This window comes from Ambystoma mexicanum, chromosome 8 (genome assembly GCF_040938575.1).
Source record: "Ambystoma mexicanum isolate Mex_15411 chromosome 8, UKY_AmexF1_1, whole genome shotgun sequence".
Lineage (NCBI taxonomy): Eukaryota > Metazoa > Chordata > Amphibia > Caudata > Ambystomatidae > Ambystoma > Ambystoma mexicanum.
This window is the reverse complement of record NC_090929.1, coordinates 97,446,114-97,463,365: the sequence shown is the minus strand read 5'-3', so window position 1 is coordinate 97,463,365 and position 17,252 is coordinate 97,446,114. Positions and strand designations below refer to the sequence as shown.

The following is a 17,252-nucleotide window of genomic DNA, read 5'->3' as shown; positions in this document are numbered from 1 at the left end:
AGCTGGAAGCCTGGTTTCCATGCAGTGCCCTGCTCCCATTTCCATGGCGGCCTGGGAGGCAGGAGCAGTGGCGGTTGCGCTACTGCCAAAAGAATACGGTGAGTTTAGTGGGAGGCTGGGGAGGGGAGGGAACAGTGACCTAAGGCTAGAGGAGGGTGGGGGAAGATGGCGGGGCCGGAGAGCAGCCATCAGGTTGCTTTGAACAACCCACGAGCTAAGCAACCTGATAGTGTGTTTTCTATTTTTCCCATACAATTGGGCTTAGTGAGATGTGTTGGCAACTATCCTTTAAAAGACAGGAGTCATGTTGTGTGCAAGACACGCTATCCTGTGCTCAGAAGTGACGTAAACGGCACCATACATTTTGTTGCCACAAGAATTGCAGAATAAAACATGCATTATTGTGAACAGTGATGAACCAGGATCATTTTATATAGCCTCTTACGCTTTGGTTTCAGTGGTATTCGCCTTTTGTACAGGAATTTGATAAGGTGTAGTGCCTGTGATTAGGTTACGTGTCGAGAATCTGTTCTCTTTGATAATTTAATATTTAATTAATATAAGCCGATGACCTAGGGGGCGAGGAGTAATTTATTTGGTTGTGCACGAATACATTTGGAATTTATTAACAATTAATGTTTACTTATAAGCAGTGAAGCTAAAGCCTTTTTTTCTTTTCTTTCAAAGAGTCACCTCGGTAACGTGCTGGTTGATATGAAACTTATTGATGTAAAGGACACCTTACCGGTGGGCTTTATTCCAATTCAGGAAACGATTGACACGCGTAAGTAAGAAATGATCTTTTTGTTTCTGGCTTTTGGGCTGAGGTATGTATGTGTTCAAATTATCGGTGGGGATCCCAATTTAGATTTCAAAACCATGATACTAGGAGATGAGACTGAGATTTCTGATCTCAACTCTGCCCATAAAAAATATGTCTTTTTAGGGGTACCATTGTGGCCAAACGCTTGACACTTCGGGGCTAGAAAAGTAGGATTTCTCCTTCGCTTGGTGACTGGGTAGAGGAAATGCACAAACTTTCAAGAATTGAAATATTGATTTTTAAACTGAAAAGCAAATTGTCTCTTTATGACCAAATCTGGGGGAAATTCAATGATCTTTTTTAAAGATTTTTTTTTTCCTCCCTCTTCTGACATTGATGATTTTTGTATATATCAACTGCTTTTTTGATGTATATATTATACTTAATGATTTTTGTTTTTTTCTGTTGTATATTGTGTATATTTATAAATGTACATTTTTTAAAAAGAATTTTAAAGAAAAGAAATGATATTTTTCTCATTCTATTTCTGGCTAGCTTTTTTGGTGATGAAATTATGTTTTGCTTAGCTTAGGTAAATTCAAACAGAGGCTCATCTTCTTCCTTTACTGAAATGCCAGTATATTTCCTCGGCTGAGCAATTTGTGATGAGTAGGTACCGATATTTAAGACCAATTGCTGAAGGGGGAAATCATTCCAGTGTGCATTGTCTGCATTCCAAACTGCCTTAACCAGTAACTGGCTCATCCTTGAGATGGGAGGTGGCACAGGAGAGTTGACCCTCAGAGTTATGAACTTCCTCTGTATGGTCTCAGTGTCTTCAGCGTCAGGAAATGGAAGGCGTTGTAACTTCAAACCTAATGCTAGCATAACGCAGGCATACTTCAGCATATGAGACATACAAAGAATTACCTCTATGGCGAGTGAAATGAGTGCCCGTTAAGCTAGTGTTTAAGGCGACCGTGTCAATTCTTTAGCACATGATTTTTGTACATCAAAACACATTTTCCTGTCGCAGAATATTCAGTCCACAAGTGTGAAGTCATTGGTGTCTTGACTTCTCCCTTTGTCCCAAATCCTGACAACTCAATGTTTTGGGAAAAAGCATCTGCCTCCATTATGTAATGGTCCCTCCAACTGGGACAGAAATTCTGCCCAATTCCCGCATGGAAGAATGTACCCAGCGCAGCAGCAGTTAAGTGAGCAGCCCGACACTCGAAGCAGATCGGTAGACGAAGCGGGCTGTTCACCACTGGGCAGTGTCGTGGCAATGAGAGAGTTTACCACTTATGACAAAGGAGTCTTTTTGAAATGTTTTACATCAAACACTGAATATTGCCTCCACTGTGCAGTCTGCTGCATGCCATGAGGACTGTTGATTCGCTGCAGGCTCAGCAAATAGGAGACAGAGTGTAAAGGAGCCCAGGGCTCAGCAAAGAGCAGTGGTAATACAGTCCTACAGTGAATCAAATATTGTCATCTGTCCTTTTTAGAGTCCTGCCAGTCTTAACTTTCCCACCAAATCCATATTGGCGGAGAGAAGGTGGTGTGGGGTGCTGCTTGGTGCACTAGTGTACTGGGGCAGATTGATGGACTCAACTTAGCACTCGGATAGCTTTTGCACAGAGGTTACTTGCTTTTTTCTGTTACCGTGGATGTTGGGGGGAGGGACTTAGGGGGGAATAAGAGCTACCGCCTCATTGTGCTACTTCCAAAAAGTTGACTCTTGACACCAGTTGCCATTGTAGTTTGTCTTGAGGAAAGCATTTCCAACTTCAGCGTCATAGTTGAGCACTGTGCACATTGGACATAATAGACGTATGCACTTTGCACTAGTCAACTTTTAATAAATCAATTAGCCTAGTCAACCAATTTAAGAGCCAGGGAACGCCATAGGGAGTGCGAGACAGACTTGGAAAAACCCTTCAATGTGGAATTCCCACGGGCTCCTCAATAGGAGGGTCCCCATTCTTGGAAAGAACTGTGGACTAAAAATCAAGATCATAGACTTTGTGGTGGCCTCGAGGAGTGGGAAATTGACTTTTGTACACACAGCAAAGCCCTTTGGGCATTCCTCGTGGCCAATGTGGCTTTGGGGCCGTCTTTCCTTTTATCCTTTCCTTCTACTGGCTCGTCTTTTACTGTTTTTATTATGTGCGATTTTAAATATATGCATACATATGTATTGTTTACATTATTATTGCAGAATTGGAGCTTTAATTTACCAGACCTACAATTTAATTGTAGCAAACCCTTACAGTGGGCTACATTTAGACTTTGTCGGGTAGTGACCTCGAAATCTTAATACGACTAAACGCAAGGTAAGCCCAAGCCTGCCCTCTGCAAAATCAGCAAAAACTTCAATGCTCATTCGATAACCGAGGCAAATAATCGGATTTCTGAAATTGCAATCTTATTACAGGAGTTAGGAGCGAATCCCACACAACTGCTGGACCACAACAATCCCCTAGCAGACACGAGAGCCCCAAAGACAGGGGTAAATTAAAAAATATATAAAAGACAAATGGGTATCATCACCAAATCAGGGGGAGGAGGAATAAGCAAGCCAAAATAGATTTTAGTATTATAAAGACATCAACCCGGCTGCTAATATAGATACCTCGAAAGACCTGGCAGATAATTTACCCTTCTTTGAAGTCCCAAACCTTGGCCATCAATTGGGAGGGATATCTTATATGAAACCTGTAGATAGTTACAAACTGGAGAACAGGCAGGCTACCAAAATGGATTGCCACGATAAGGTCATATCTCCCACAGACATGAAGATATGGACAAGGTTGGAGGGGCCTCTGCTATAGATGAGAACATATGGTTCCCCTACCTTGACCTTGTCTTTGTTCTGTGTATATGCTCTTTACATTAATGTTTGGTATTTTGTTGCTTCAACCTTCATTTGGCGTAATGCCCTAATGTTTTGTTACAATGTTTGATTACTTGCCTTTTATTGAAGGCAACATATCCTTTTACGCCCTGAGGACGGCCCAGAGAAGGCTGAAACACGTGTTGGCGTGGCATATTTTCTGTTGATTAAATGCATGTAACTTTAAGAACCACTTTGCTGTCAGCTTTTTTACTGCCAAAGTGAAATTTGAGGGTTCAAACACCTATCTTCAAGTAGCCTAATTGCATAAACACTGGTGGGGAGCGCAGATAATGAGGCACTTTTCACTCCTGGTTTACAAATCGTTTTGATATCTTCAATAACACACCAGATACTGAATTAACATCTGATCCATCAACTAGAGAGAGAGTGCAAGTATAAATAGAAAGGACTGTCCTATTAAGACCACTATATCCTTGGATCAATGCCCCTTTGTCAGACCCAAACAACAGCGGGCACGTGTGGGGCAAAAACCAAAAAAGACAATGGGCCCTTCATGTAACAAAATAAACCACAATTTTGTAATGAGTGTATGAATTTGAAAAGGGAAGTGGGATGCCTATCAAAAAAGTGGACAAAATATTTGAAGATCTGTACTCCATTAAAGGGTAGATAAGCAAGCAGGCAGACTAGATTTATAGTCTCCCTGCATTGACCACAAATGGAAAGGAAGAAGCAAATCTGGCATTCCGCCCCAGTAGCTCACACTAAGCAAACGCATCACATTCTACTTGAGGTTGCAGAGTGTCACAAGGCAGTGAAAATGGCAGCAGCTGTGCTACACAAAGCCCAATAACATAACACAACTTTCATACATAATATTTTTTCATTGCATGCCCTGATATCTCTGAACTGTCCATGTAAATTTCATCTCCATACAGCAAATTTAAATCCGATTTTCTTTCTAAAATTCGAGTTCAGGTATGCACATGTACAGTCTACCACTTCCGCCCTCGTTTCAGAGGTTAGCGGGCAGTAGGATAAGAGAAAGAATGCCCAACATTGATATTTCTTCAATAGTGTCATTAATAATTGGATGTATTTTTCATTATTGCATTTTGTCTAATGTGGCAGGTCAGAAGAACACGGAAAAGTCCTATCTTTCCCTATGCTAAGGGTGTTCTCTACCTGTCAAACCTATGGTACTAGTCAGTCGTCATCCAAACTAGACTATCCTAACCCTACTACTATTAGAACAACAAAAGCATAGGAGAATGACTCCCTTCTCTCGTGAGCTGGTTCTTTCACCAAGTTCAGTTCAATAACGTTTCCTTGGGTAGCTCTTGCTAACTACTTTTATTAAATCACACAGTTCCGATACTGGGCTTTTCAAAGTTTCAACGTCTTTCACTCGAATACTCTTTCTTTCCATCTTGTTCTCCTCTTGTTTTATTGTAGTTGGGTTTGCCCCTTTTCATTCATGGGACACGCTCATTCCTTTCTCTTCATTCAGATTTAAGATTTACCCCTTACTTAATGTCCACTCTTTATCTTGACTGGGACAAGTTTGACTGTCCCAGTATTGATTCTCTCGTCCTACATTCACACGTAATACTATATTTCGAGTGGAACGAGTAGGAGAGTTCCTGCAATCTTTTCCCCCCTCTAGGGTCTTCGGCTTTCTCCCTTACCTGGATTGTTCAGGGATAACGTCACTGGGGTTCCTAACAGGCTGGGGCTCTCTCATTCGCTTGTCAGGTTAGCTTCTCGTTTCTTCTCTGGTCTCAAATACGATTTCTCCTTTCTTTGTTTGGTCGGTTCACTCCTAGATAACTCAATGAAAGTGGTATCAGCATTGTTCACGGATCCACTGGTCCACCACGACTTGCTTGCGGTCACACCACCACTTCTCTCACTCAGGCTGCCTTGCGTCTACCTCAGTTTCTTGTGTCTCCTCTCATTTCCATCTCTGCACGTCAGAAGCTGCACCTGGGCTTCTCTCTAGCATCGGACGCTGTACATACTAGTTTCATTCAGCGTACCTCTGCGAGCCGATTCGACATTTGCGGGTTCTCTCTCACAATGTCTTTGCCTCTAACTTTTATGTTAGGCCCTTCTTCTCTGTTTGATTCATGCTCTGTATTTTTCCATTGGTTTTCTTCGTCTCATTACCATTTAGGTTTTCCTTCACAGGTACACTTACAGTATTCGGATGACCATAACAGATTCTGGGTTGTTCTCCAACTTTCTTCACTGGAGGCTTTTGAAAATGGGTTAGTGATATGTTGCTAAGGAAGTTCCTCATAAGAACGGGAGTGCTTCTTGGTAGTTTGAGACAATGGTAGTGTGCGATCGAGAGTGGTCTCATGGAACTGGTGTAGAAACAGGGCAATGGTGAATTCACCCAGATTTTCCATCTCCAAAAACATGCACGAACATGTGCATCCATCGTGCACTGCTAGACCTGCTGTGTGCACTCCCAGACTTGCTAAATGCACTGCTAGACTTGGTGCTTGCAGCTCTTGGGAATGCATCACACATTATCTATGAATAACCTATGGTGACCAAGTGGTGGGCAGAGGCAGAGTTTAATATTTTCTGGCAATAATGTTTTTTGATGTACAGATTTTGTCATCCCGCCTTCCTTTTCGGTTTCCCCCTTTCCTGTGCTGAATTTGCCTTCCCCAACACCCTACTCCCACATTCACCAATCAACCTCACATGTTTTTAATTTTATTATTTGGTTTTTATATTTGTACAAAAAGGCTGAATGCCAAATTCAGTGCGTGGTTTAGAATCGACAAGGGAAAATATTTAAAGAAAGGTGTTGCAAATCCATGTGTAATTCACATACCTTAGTCAAGTGTGCCTTGGCCCACTGGAGTTGTACGCAATACTACGTGCACAATTGCATCTGTTCCTTGAACTGAAGTTCTGTTAAAAACGAGGAATTCCAGCCTTTACAATTGGTAATTTGTTAGCCTAAACTTTTACCTTTGCCAATGCTTGCTTAAATAATCTTTCTCTCAATTTGCAGTACCTTTTATTGATTTGTAAAAATGAAGTGTTAAATTGTGTGAGTTTTGTGTATTTTCAACTACCCTTTGGGTTTCAGTAAAGCATTTTCACTGCCCCCAAAACAAGTTGGTGAGTGCTTTGACAATTCTATTTGTTCTTCAACGTGTAATCTACATTTAATAGCTGTTCATTGAAATAGCTAGGCTATAAACTGGAAGCAAATGTACATCAACTCTTCCTACTGCTCTTCAATGTAAAAAGGTGGCACAACAAGGTAAATGGGGTTGACCGTGCCCAGTCTCAAAGCGACAATCTATAAGCTGAGTCAAGGCGAGACCCCCACAAAAGCCCCATTAAGGGAAGGTATAAATAATAGCTTAAATAATAGCTATGTGGGTGGAGATGGCAACCATCCTCCAAAATGGAATAAGTAGCATCCATCTTAGTGAAGAAGTGTTGCCATCCCCTGTACTCATGACCTGCCTGGACACCAGACCGTGCATCCGCTGTTCTTGACAACTGTTTGTTCTTGTATTTCAAGTTTCTACCTACTCAACTGTGTTTCCCTGAATTCATCTGGCAAGATCAACTTCTTATGGAACTTTGCATCCCTCCTCTTTGAAGCTCCTTTGTTGCCGCTTGAGAGACTCTCATTTACACTGTCATAACTCCACAATGACCTTTTCACTTTCTATAGACAATACTCCTGGACCTCTTGGGGAGGGTATGTAACGCCTTCAGGCCTTTCGACCTCGTTGAAAAAGGTCCAGACATGTTGCTTTACATCCCCTTTGCCACAAGAAACTAAAAGGACCCTTTGGTTGGCTTGCCCTTTCCAGTGGGCACATTCTCTCCATCTTTGCAGTTAAATGCACATTCTTGGAACGTTTAAAAAGATTTCTGGACATCCTCTGCTTTAGCTACTCTTGTACTCATTCCAGCAAGTTGGAATTTGGTCTACTTCATCTTGATCTTTGGCCCTTCCAATATGTCATACCGAGTCTCCAAGTGTCCCTCCGTTGCTGTCACATTTGCAGCCATGTTTTGCATCCTTCTTTGGAGACCATTTCTCCCATCCCTCCTTACTATGTAACTAAGCTTGAAGTATCCTTGTATTCTGTTGCGCCCAATTACCTAAGGGTCCAGTGTGCCCTACAAATTAATAAACAAACAGACAAACATTGCTCATCTGGGTGCTCATTTTGGGGTGTAGGGGATCTAAAGAAGAGTTCTCCATGCCCTTCTTGTTTGTTTGCCCCCTCTTGCTTTTCCAGACTTTTGATGTGGCTGGGAGGCACCTTCCCATCACTCTCATTGGGACAACCGGTCCACCAAGAATCAGCCCAGTTGCTCCTACTGTATTTCTTCTCCCTCCCATAATCCATTTGATCTGGACTCCCTGCTGACAGCGCCAAAGACCTCATTCAAAGCTTATGCAGCTCTCCGGAGGCTCCAGGTTGTACCCCTTCACTCACGGTTTCTCCCGCAGCACCTCACACCTCACTCTACGAGTACCACTCGGGCCATGCAAGTTGTGCACAAGGTCGGGTCCTGATCCACAGAAATGCAAAGTGGGACTATTGCCATAGCTCTAAGGTGCAGCCAGTGCAGAGCCTGGCTGGCCCAGCTATCTTATTCTTTTTCCAAGGGATACTTGTATAATAGCGATTAGTACAATGAAGGACTATTAATAGATTAACATCTCTTCACATTGGTTGCAACTTTTACCTTTTAGAAGACATTACTAAAGCAACTTTTATGGATTCTTTCCTCCTAACTTTAGATAATTTGACCACCTGGAAAATGTCAATTATAAATGGGCTGCAAATAAGAGAACTACTGCTTCCAAATGCTAAATTATTCTTAAATATATATTGTAAGGGTGCAGAATAAGGAGGCTGATACAAAGGTGGCATGATTGGGGCTAAATACTTTTATCTGTCACTATTCCAAAGAGGGGTTTCCCTGCCTCATCTAAAGAACTAAGGCGATTGTCAACATGTCTGTCAAAGCAAAGGTGCCCACCGTTCTGTGTCAAGAAAACCTTACTTCTATCCATTACACTAGAAACTATAGACTAAGGCAGTACTGTTCTGGTCCCAGGAGAATGGCCCCTTCTTCGGACGTCCAGTCTCAACTAGCCTTGGGAAATGACTTGCTTCCAAGGGTCACAAAGTTCCTAAACAAGGTCTTTTTGGTGGGCTAGGATAATGCCTCCCTTCTCCTGGCGCCCAGTCTCAGATAGCCCAGAGTCCGAGTTATCAGGAGAATGACTCCCTTCTGCTGGTAATTTTAGAATAGTTTGTTACAACGAGGGGGAATGACTCCCTTGCCCTGGCTTCTCTTCATCTTTGGTTTGGCCCACTTGGTTTGCTTCCCTGCCAAGTACTGGCACAAGGAAGATGGCTCGTATCACTCTCTCTTAGTTTGGGTCCCAGACCCTGGTTTCTCTCTCAGTGGGTTTATCCCGGCCACTGTTGTCAGGGACTCTCCCTCTCAAGTTCACTTTATGGTACTTTGAGTCCTCGACCCTTCCTTGGTGATCAACAGGCTTTGTTTGGCCACGGAAATGAGGAGGAGAAGGTTAATAGGCTTTCTGCCTCTGCCGTGCCACACAAACGTTATGGTTGCAAAGGGTCCATGGGATAACTGCATGTGCCCCTGCATTCCCTTCGGGTCTTCAGAGCCACCCTTTACCTTGTTGAAGGCTTCAACATGTTGCTAGGACTTCCCAGGATGGTGGGCGATCCGATCAGCTTCTCTGGTGTCTTGCTTTTCCTCTGGCTGTGCGACAGCGTTCCTGGCTGCCTTCTGCTTTCCTTCCTCCTCTTGACGCTGCTGGGCACTGGTCTGCTCCTACAGACCTCACGATCATCAGATATGGTGGACTGCCAACGTCCTTGGACTTCTCTCCCTCCGGGTCAGCGACGCAGGTTTGTATCTTGCGCATTCGGTCCAGAGCACACCTGCCGTCCTCCGCGGATGCCCAAGACAAGGTGTTTTGTCCATTGTCTAATTTATACAATGTTGCCATCAGTGTCTGGGCCCATTGTATAGGTCCTTCTTCTTTCATTGGTGTCAGCTTTATCGCTCTGCGGGGCCAACTCGTCCCAGTACTTGGATTACCTAACTTTTTGATATCCTTTGTCTCAGTACTTTCCAGACCCTTAAGGTATTCTGCCTTATAACAGTACATAGGTCTACTGTCGACAAAGATGTTACGAGCGGAAGGAGAGGTAAGTATATGGGGGTGAGATGTTCTTAAAAGGGCTCTAACCTAGATGGTCGTCCATCTCCCAAAGGCAGGCACGGAGCTCCTTCCCATGAGATCACCCCACATTATATGTTTTATTCGAAGGTACATCCCAGCGATGGCCAAATTAAGTAGAAAGGTTCACTTTCTGAAATGAGGATTTGTTGTCACTTAGTAACATTGATCTGGAATCCTGTAAGATTTTCAACTACCTAAAATGAAGTTCTCTGTTATGGGGTAGGATGAATTGTTTTTCAATACTAAAGTTCTGTTACATGACATTATTCTCTGGGAATATGCAAAAGACATGCAGGCGAGCCCCACACCATTTTTATTGTAGGTTTATTGTTGTAGGAACAGCTGGTGGCCAGATTCTGCAGTGTCTGCATTTTCCTTCCCTGTGCCTAGCATTGTTGGGCAGCTTCTACCAAGGATCCTGGATCCTCTTGTACTGGACCCCTGCAATCTCATCATCTCCACAGTCCTCTCCTAAGAAAAGCTTATTTTCTAATCAGACTCACCTTTGCTTAGACTCACCCGGGGACGCTCTCATTGAATATATCAGTCATTGCTGTGATTGAAGTCCTTTCAAGGAGCCCAAATGCAGCTTTATTTCACAAAATGAAAAGTCTCCAGCCCCTACTGTCTGAACAGAATGTACTTCCTAGTGTAATAGTATGATGTCAAGGCCCTGCAAAGATCATGAGCACTTACGCCATAATGTGAGAAAGACACTGATAGGAGAGGCGTGAAGAGTAGATAGACTCCAACACTGTTACCCACAAACAAAGCTGCGCCATAGGTTCCACAAGGTATCTGACTTTGAAGCTGAGCATATCTTGAAACAATCGCGTGTTAAGGACTGGACGATCAGTACAAAAAGGGATTTTGCAAAATGATAACTAGTGTTGAGTAGAAAATTCTACATACCTGAATGGAAATATAATAAAGTAGCATTAAAAGCAAGCACACTCTAAAATAGGGGTTGGCAGTATGGCTGTTTAATGTGATTTACACTGGGAGAACAGTCATGCAATGTAATGTTGACCTGCAAGTCCATGCACAGGGTGGAGGTAACACAGCCGCAAATATATTACATTGGGGCAGTAATCGCATGTCCTACATTGGAATTACCTCCCTTAGAAACCTATGAAAACTCTCTACGAATGTAGATCTTCCGTTGGACAGAATCTTGAGACTGAAAGCCGACAAATCCAGATATGAGCTTTTTGGAGAATGTAAATATACTGAAGATGATAGTCCTACCGAATCTTTAATGCTATTTCTTCAACGTCATTGTGAAGTGGAAACAGTTGGCATTTGCCAGGATTAATGTATTTTTATGAATTTATTGGGGATTTATAATGCGACTATACAGCAAAATGGTGTTTCAAGCCGCATCAAGAGAAGGGAGGGGGAGGAACAGGGAAGTAAAAACACCAAACAATAACGTTCCTACTAGGTCGTGATACAATTCGGAGCATGAAAGTGTAGTAACATAAAAGAGGGGAGAGGGGGAAGAGGGGACGTTTAGGATTGTCGAAGAACCCACAAGAAGACAAACAACGTTCCTACTAGGTCGTAAGACAATTCGGAGCGTGCAAGTGCAGTAACAGAAAAGAGGTGGGAGGCGGAGAAGTGCAGGACAGAGAGGAAAGGGTAATGCTCAGGCGGGAGGGAGAAGAAGGGTACATTAAGTGCAAGTGAAGAGGTTCACTTGCACTTTTGAGGAGAGGGTGGACAAGGGAGTGCTAGAGGTAGCGGGAAGGAGCCAGTGGCAAAGGAGTGATTGCTGAATCAGCCAAGGCTGGAGCAAGGGAGGCAATGTTGTCCTTGATAGTTCTGGTGGAGCAGCGGAGCACCTGTATGGATGAGGACTTTCGTAGAGCGGACTTGTCTAGAGACCTCATTAGGTGATATGGGAGAGAAAGAGGAGAAGGGAGAAGGGTAGAGGGGGGCCAAGGGTGGCCTGAGAGCGGGTGAGGTAGAAGAATGACGGCAACTTCAGCACAACAGCAATGCAACCATCTAGCTTCAAGTGTCCAGGATAAGCCTAGGTTTCAACATACAGCAGAATAAGCAAAAACACCTAGATGCGAGTTCCTGGCTATGGCCTAAATGACCGATAGACAAATTGTGGGCGACGTGCAGAAGACTAAATCATTTTGGTAAAAAGGAGTAATAAGAGAGGTGGGATAGTTTAAATGGGAGCAGTAATGGCTGTTCCCCCTGCCCGCACATTGCTTACCTTGTCAGTCGCTGCTGGTTGAAGGCTGTGTTGCAGGCTCCACCGGCGAACACTGGCAAACACAATCTGGAGCTGATGCTTCAGGGGCTGCCCTTTGCCAAGGGGGCTGCACAGGCAGAGGGGCTGCCCTGGGGGCTGTGCTAGAGAGGAGGTCAGGTGCCAATGGAGGGTGGGGGGTGGGAAAGAAAACAAACAAGGAAGCAGATAGGGGCTGGGAGACAAGCGCTCTGAGCGCAGAGAAAAGAGAGAAAAAAAAACACAGCAAGGCCAAAAATGGGGGTCAGGGGACACTTGGAAAAGGGGGCTTCAATCACCTGCACTCTGGATGGAATGGAGTGCAGGTGAAACAGTTAAGCAACAGTTCACTGGATTCTTTTGGGAAAACAATAAACGAAGGCTTTCACTTAAAAAAAAGGAACATTCTTAACATTCTTCCACTGTGGCATAGTGTCTTGAACATAACCTTATTACCACCAAATAATGCAGCTGTTCACTTCTTATTTTAATTTCCCAATGTCTATTGTTAGTAGATTTCCTGTTGGAAGTCATTCATATTGGCCTTCATCTTGGCGACGTAGGGAGGCCCGTGTTGATGTTAGCGTGCTGCATCCAGTCGCTTTGTGGTCGACCGGTAAGTTTGTCGGGAGCAGTGGCTTCCTTTTCCCCCTCTTTTCCTCAGTACTTTGGAGGATCTGTGGTGTGTTGCAGTCAGCCCTGGAAGCTGCATGCTCCCATGTGTGTATCTGGGTCCCCATCCTTGGGTGCTCCCGATGGTCCTTTCAGGGAGTGTGGCGCCCTATGCCTCCCTGATTCCTGGTCGTCTGAGCATCTTGTGAGCGTGGCGCGACCGAGCTTGTGAGCATGACCCTGGGGCCCTGTGCCGCATGGGGAGGCTTCCTCTATGTCCCTCTGTCGTGCTTGTTTGCTGCACGCATGCCATGCTCAAGGTTAATCTCCGGGTGCCTCTCCCCTGGTTTCCCATTGCTCCTTCGACTTGGCTCACTGATCTTGCCGCGTGGTTGTCTTGAAGAAGAGATTGGCAAGTATGATGTCGAGGTCTGGCTTGAGAGCAGAGGTCTGCATAGGAACCTCTGAACACAACGGACAGAGAAAGCATGTAGGGGTCTAATCAGAAACTTGTTTGGCCTCTCAACACATGTTTCCTATTTTGGGGAGAGCCTGGATCTATGCAGTCTTTCCCATCTGCAGGGCATGTTGTGTTCTCAAATTTCAGACGATGACAATATCCTCTGGTAGACAACCATAATCCCTCTCAATGCCAAGAGCCAAAAAAGTCCCCTTATGCAGGAAAATAAAAGGATTGGGCTCCTCCTTTCTGATACATAAAATAGTTGGCCTATCAGAGGTGGCTGCTCCTCTGGGCGGAGGCTTCTAGTTTTAGACGGTATCAGGTAATATTATCCCCATATATATGGTTGCCGTAAATAATATCCCCGGGAAAAGGTCGCAGCGATATTATATGGGTGACCATATATATGGGGACAGGGGCAAAAAAATAAAAAAAATAAATGTAAAAAAAAACAAAAAAAATGTGGGGGTTGCGGGGGTGTCCCCCACATGCTCCATGCAATAATGTCGCCACAAAAAACGGCCATTTTTCGGCGATATTTTTGCATGGAACCTTTTAGACCGCAGTAAATGACTTCACCCAAATCTCTGCACACTTGGCCTCTCCTGGCTAATTATCCCATGAAGGGACGGGTTGCAGACCTTCAGGTGTCGGGTACGTAAAACGCGAAGACATGCTTTTGCAAAGTAATCAAAGGGTAAATGTTTAAAAAGCAAGTTGATTTTAAAGCCTGATTTAAACAAAGTTTCAATTAGCATGTTGTGCTCCATCTTAAGTGGACAGCCAGCGGTCTCTCTGAAATGCAAATTTAAGCATGTTCTGCAGCACACGGAGACCTCCGTGCTCTTCAGCACAGCAGTGCTGCATAATATTCAGCAATACATTCTGTCTTTACAGGCCCTCGGCCTTCCATTACAGGGGCAGCAAGCATCCTTTGTGAGATACTAAGAAAATAGCCCCATGTAATGCAGTCATTCCTGGGGTGATCAGATCGATGCTTATACGGAGCACGTTTATTTGTGCTCACATCAGTGATACATGCAGGTGCCAAGGTGAGCGATTTGGTTATGCTCTGCACCAAGCCGGGAGCGGGTTTTCAGGGCAGGGTGGAGTACGTAGACTACCATTGATGAATTGTAGAACGATGGCGAGCTAGTGATATTGACCTACAATGGCATTATTAAGTGTTCACAATTCCACATTTGTTTTTTGGGGGAAAACACGTATAGGTGAGTAAGCTATTAATGGGCAGTAAATCTGCAAATAAATATCTAGGGTGGTACGACACAGTGTGGCTCTGAAGCAGCTCTCAACAAGTTGGGATGGCGCTTTAAGTAAACAGAAGTGTCTCAAGTTCTAATCTTAACAAGTCCTTTTTCCTACAGGACGCCTTATCCTGTAAATCAGTCCAAAAGTGGTAGCCAACAGAAATGTCCAGCCTTCTCTTAATAAGTCTTTTAGTTTCCCATTTAACCCCAACCCTATTAAAGCAATGCTTGAAATCCTGGCCAACACAGAAATCCACAAACTTAATCTGTACATGTCCTACCCCTGTTTGGAAATACAATGGGCCTATGGGAAACCTCCCCAAGAAAATACATACTCACAGGCCTGGCCTCTCCACCCCCTTTCAATGTTCTTATGGCCCTTTCTCATTCTGTAGATAGACCTCTCTGTGTCCTATCTTGTTCTCTAGACCTCGCCACATCCTTTCTTGTTCTCTAGACCTCTCCACATCCTTTGTGCTTTTATACAGACCTCCCCACAGTGTCTTGGTTTATGTTCACTACCTTTTCTTCCTATAGGCCATGTTACTAACACTTTCCCCTGCATTTTGGGATTAGGTGGTGGCTGTTCTCACCCCCACCACATCCACAGGGGACTCTTCCCGGTGTCTATTTGAGTTGGTTTTCAGCTCTCTCTCTCTCTCTCCCTTTCTCTTTCTCGTTCTCTCTCTCTCTTTCTCTCTCTCGCTCTTCTCTCTTTCACTCTCTCTCTCTTTCACACACTCACTCACACACACTCTTGTTCATTGCCCAGCTGACCACTCAATAGTCTTGCCGCTCCACAGCCTTTGTTTTCTTCTCTCAACCGCTTCACTGGATTTCTCTTCCCCAAACCTCTCTGCAATCTTTCTCTTTCATATACAACCCTCTCCAGGTTAGCCACAATCTCTAGAACTCTCCACAGTCTCTTGGTTTCTTCTCAGCCCTCGATCTTCTCATAGGCACGGGTACTACTCACTGTGCCCCTTGCTTTCTCTGCCCTGTGTGGCCACTGTAACCTTTCAATTTCTTCTCCAGGCCTCTCCACAGTCTCTCTCTTTCTCTGGTCCTCTCTACGGCCTTCCTCTTTCATATCTGCACCCCTCTCTCCTCTGGCTCAATCTATGGTCTCTTGGTTTCTTCTCGGCACTTGGATTTGTTATAGGCCAGGGTACACACTCTGCGATGGTGGCTTCCTTTCCTTCCACCGCATATGCACACTTGTTCCTTCTAGAAGCAAAATAGAATTTCCCCTTTTCTCTCTGTGTCCTTGTCAGTCGGACAATATTGTCACTCTCCTGTCAGGTGTATTTTCGCTGGATTTCCTTCTATTTTTGAACCTCTCAACTATGTTGAGTTCTCAGGTCTTCTGTATTCTTTCTGGTCTCTATGGTGAAGTCCTGCTCTAGGCTCCACTTCCCTCCCACCACTAGTGCCATAAGTGTGGTTTCTGCCTAGAGTCTGCCAGAGCTTCTGCTAGAGTCTACCTTGGTCTAGGTAGTGGGCTACCTCCTTCTCCAGGGTGCGGTGAGAAGCGTGTCTTCTTTTTACAGGCTTGTGCCCCTTACTGCTCTTCCCTGCCTCTTATACACCTAGGCTGGTAGGTCTATTTGCAAGCTAGCCTGAGATAGCCTCTTCTTTCAGCAACCTGTCTAGGGGTTTCTAACTGGCCTCTTTTTCATTGTTTTCCGTAATGGGATTTTAAGCAATTATTATTAGTTTTCTTGTATTGGGTAAGTGATAGATTCCCTCTTTTCTTCTCACCTGCCGGCTCCATGGCTTTAAATATGAACTGCACCCTCGGCACCATCTTGGAATTCCTTTTGGCTGAGGTCACGGCTCTGTGGTGTGGTGCTCTATGGCTGTCTAGGTTTGTGGGGCAAACTGCTGCAGTATTCCTGCCTACCTGCACGGGTCTCAGGTGGCTTGGTAGCTGGTATTTCCTCTGGTGTGAAAGTTTGTTCCTTTTAGTAAATACTTGCACTTGGAGACTGATTCTGCTTTACAATCTGTCCCGGTCTGCAGGGTCTCCTGGGACTGATTGCTCTTTTTTAATGATTGCGGTTCCAGTATATTCACAGAGGGAAACATACCATATCTTGGAAGAGGCGATGGGCACAGGGAATCCCGCTCCATCCACATTTTGGGTTGTGGGGGGACGGCACATCTGGTAGTGGCCAGACCACCCTAGTCCAATGTAGCTCAGACCCCTTTATCGCACAGAACGGGAGTGCTTCTAAATCACCCTGTTTGTTTAAATGGCTTCTTTTAAGGGCTGCGCCACATTCATCCACATGGCGCTTAATAAGCCGCACCAAAATGTTTGACCAAATCTCCACCCATACGTCATTGAATTCATTGATTGCCACTTGAAGCGCACATACCCAGTTGAAGCTTGCATTATTTTTAAGACTCTCCATAAATATTAGTCTCTATCTGGCAGAAAAAACACTGACGCTGGTGTAGTGTTCAGTCAAGTTTACCACTTAGACCACCGATTCACAACCATTTTCAAACTTACTCAGGGGGGGGTTTCCTCTCCACCTTAGGATCTGTGAGCCACATACGAGCAGCCCCCATTTGCCATTCCGCAGTGCGGGTATAGACATGTCCCCCCGGACCAGCAGATGCCTGTGTCGCCCGTTGTGTACAGTTACTCCCCATTAGCGGTCGAGATATGGAGTCATAACCCAAGGGTAAGTGATCCCCTGGGTTCTCTTTATAGTCCCTTTTAACTATAATCCTACCATCACCT

General features: G+C 44.5%; 1 protein-coding gene across 6 annotated transcripts in view; it reads left to right on the top strand.

Annotated features, from left to right (window-relative positions):
- MVB12B (multivesicular body subunit 12B) overlaps nucleotides 1-17,252 on the top strand; it is a 786,673-nt gene that overhangs the window by 299,129 nt on the left and 470,292 nt on the right. For all 6 annotated transcript variants that reach the window (XM_069609391.1, XM_069609389.1, XM_069609393.1 and 3 more), the window contains exon 4: nucleotides 688-784. In XM_069609391.1, the coding sequence (XP_069465492.1) occupies nucleotides 688-784 (97 nt within the window). The remainder of the gene's footprint in view (nucleotides 1-687; nucleotides 785-17,252) is intronic.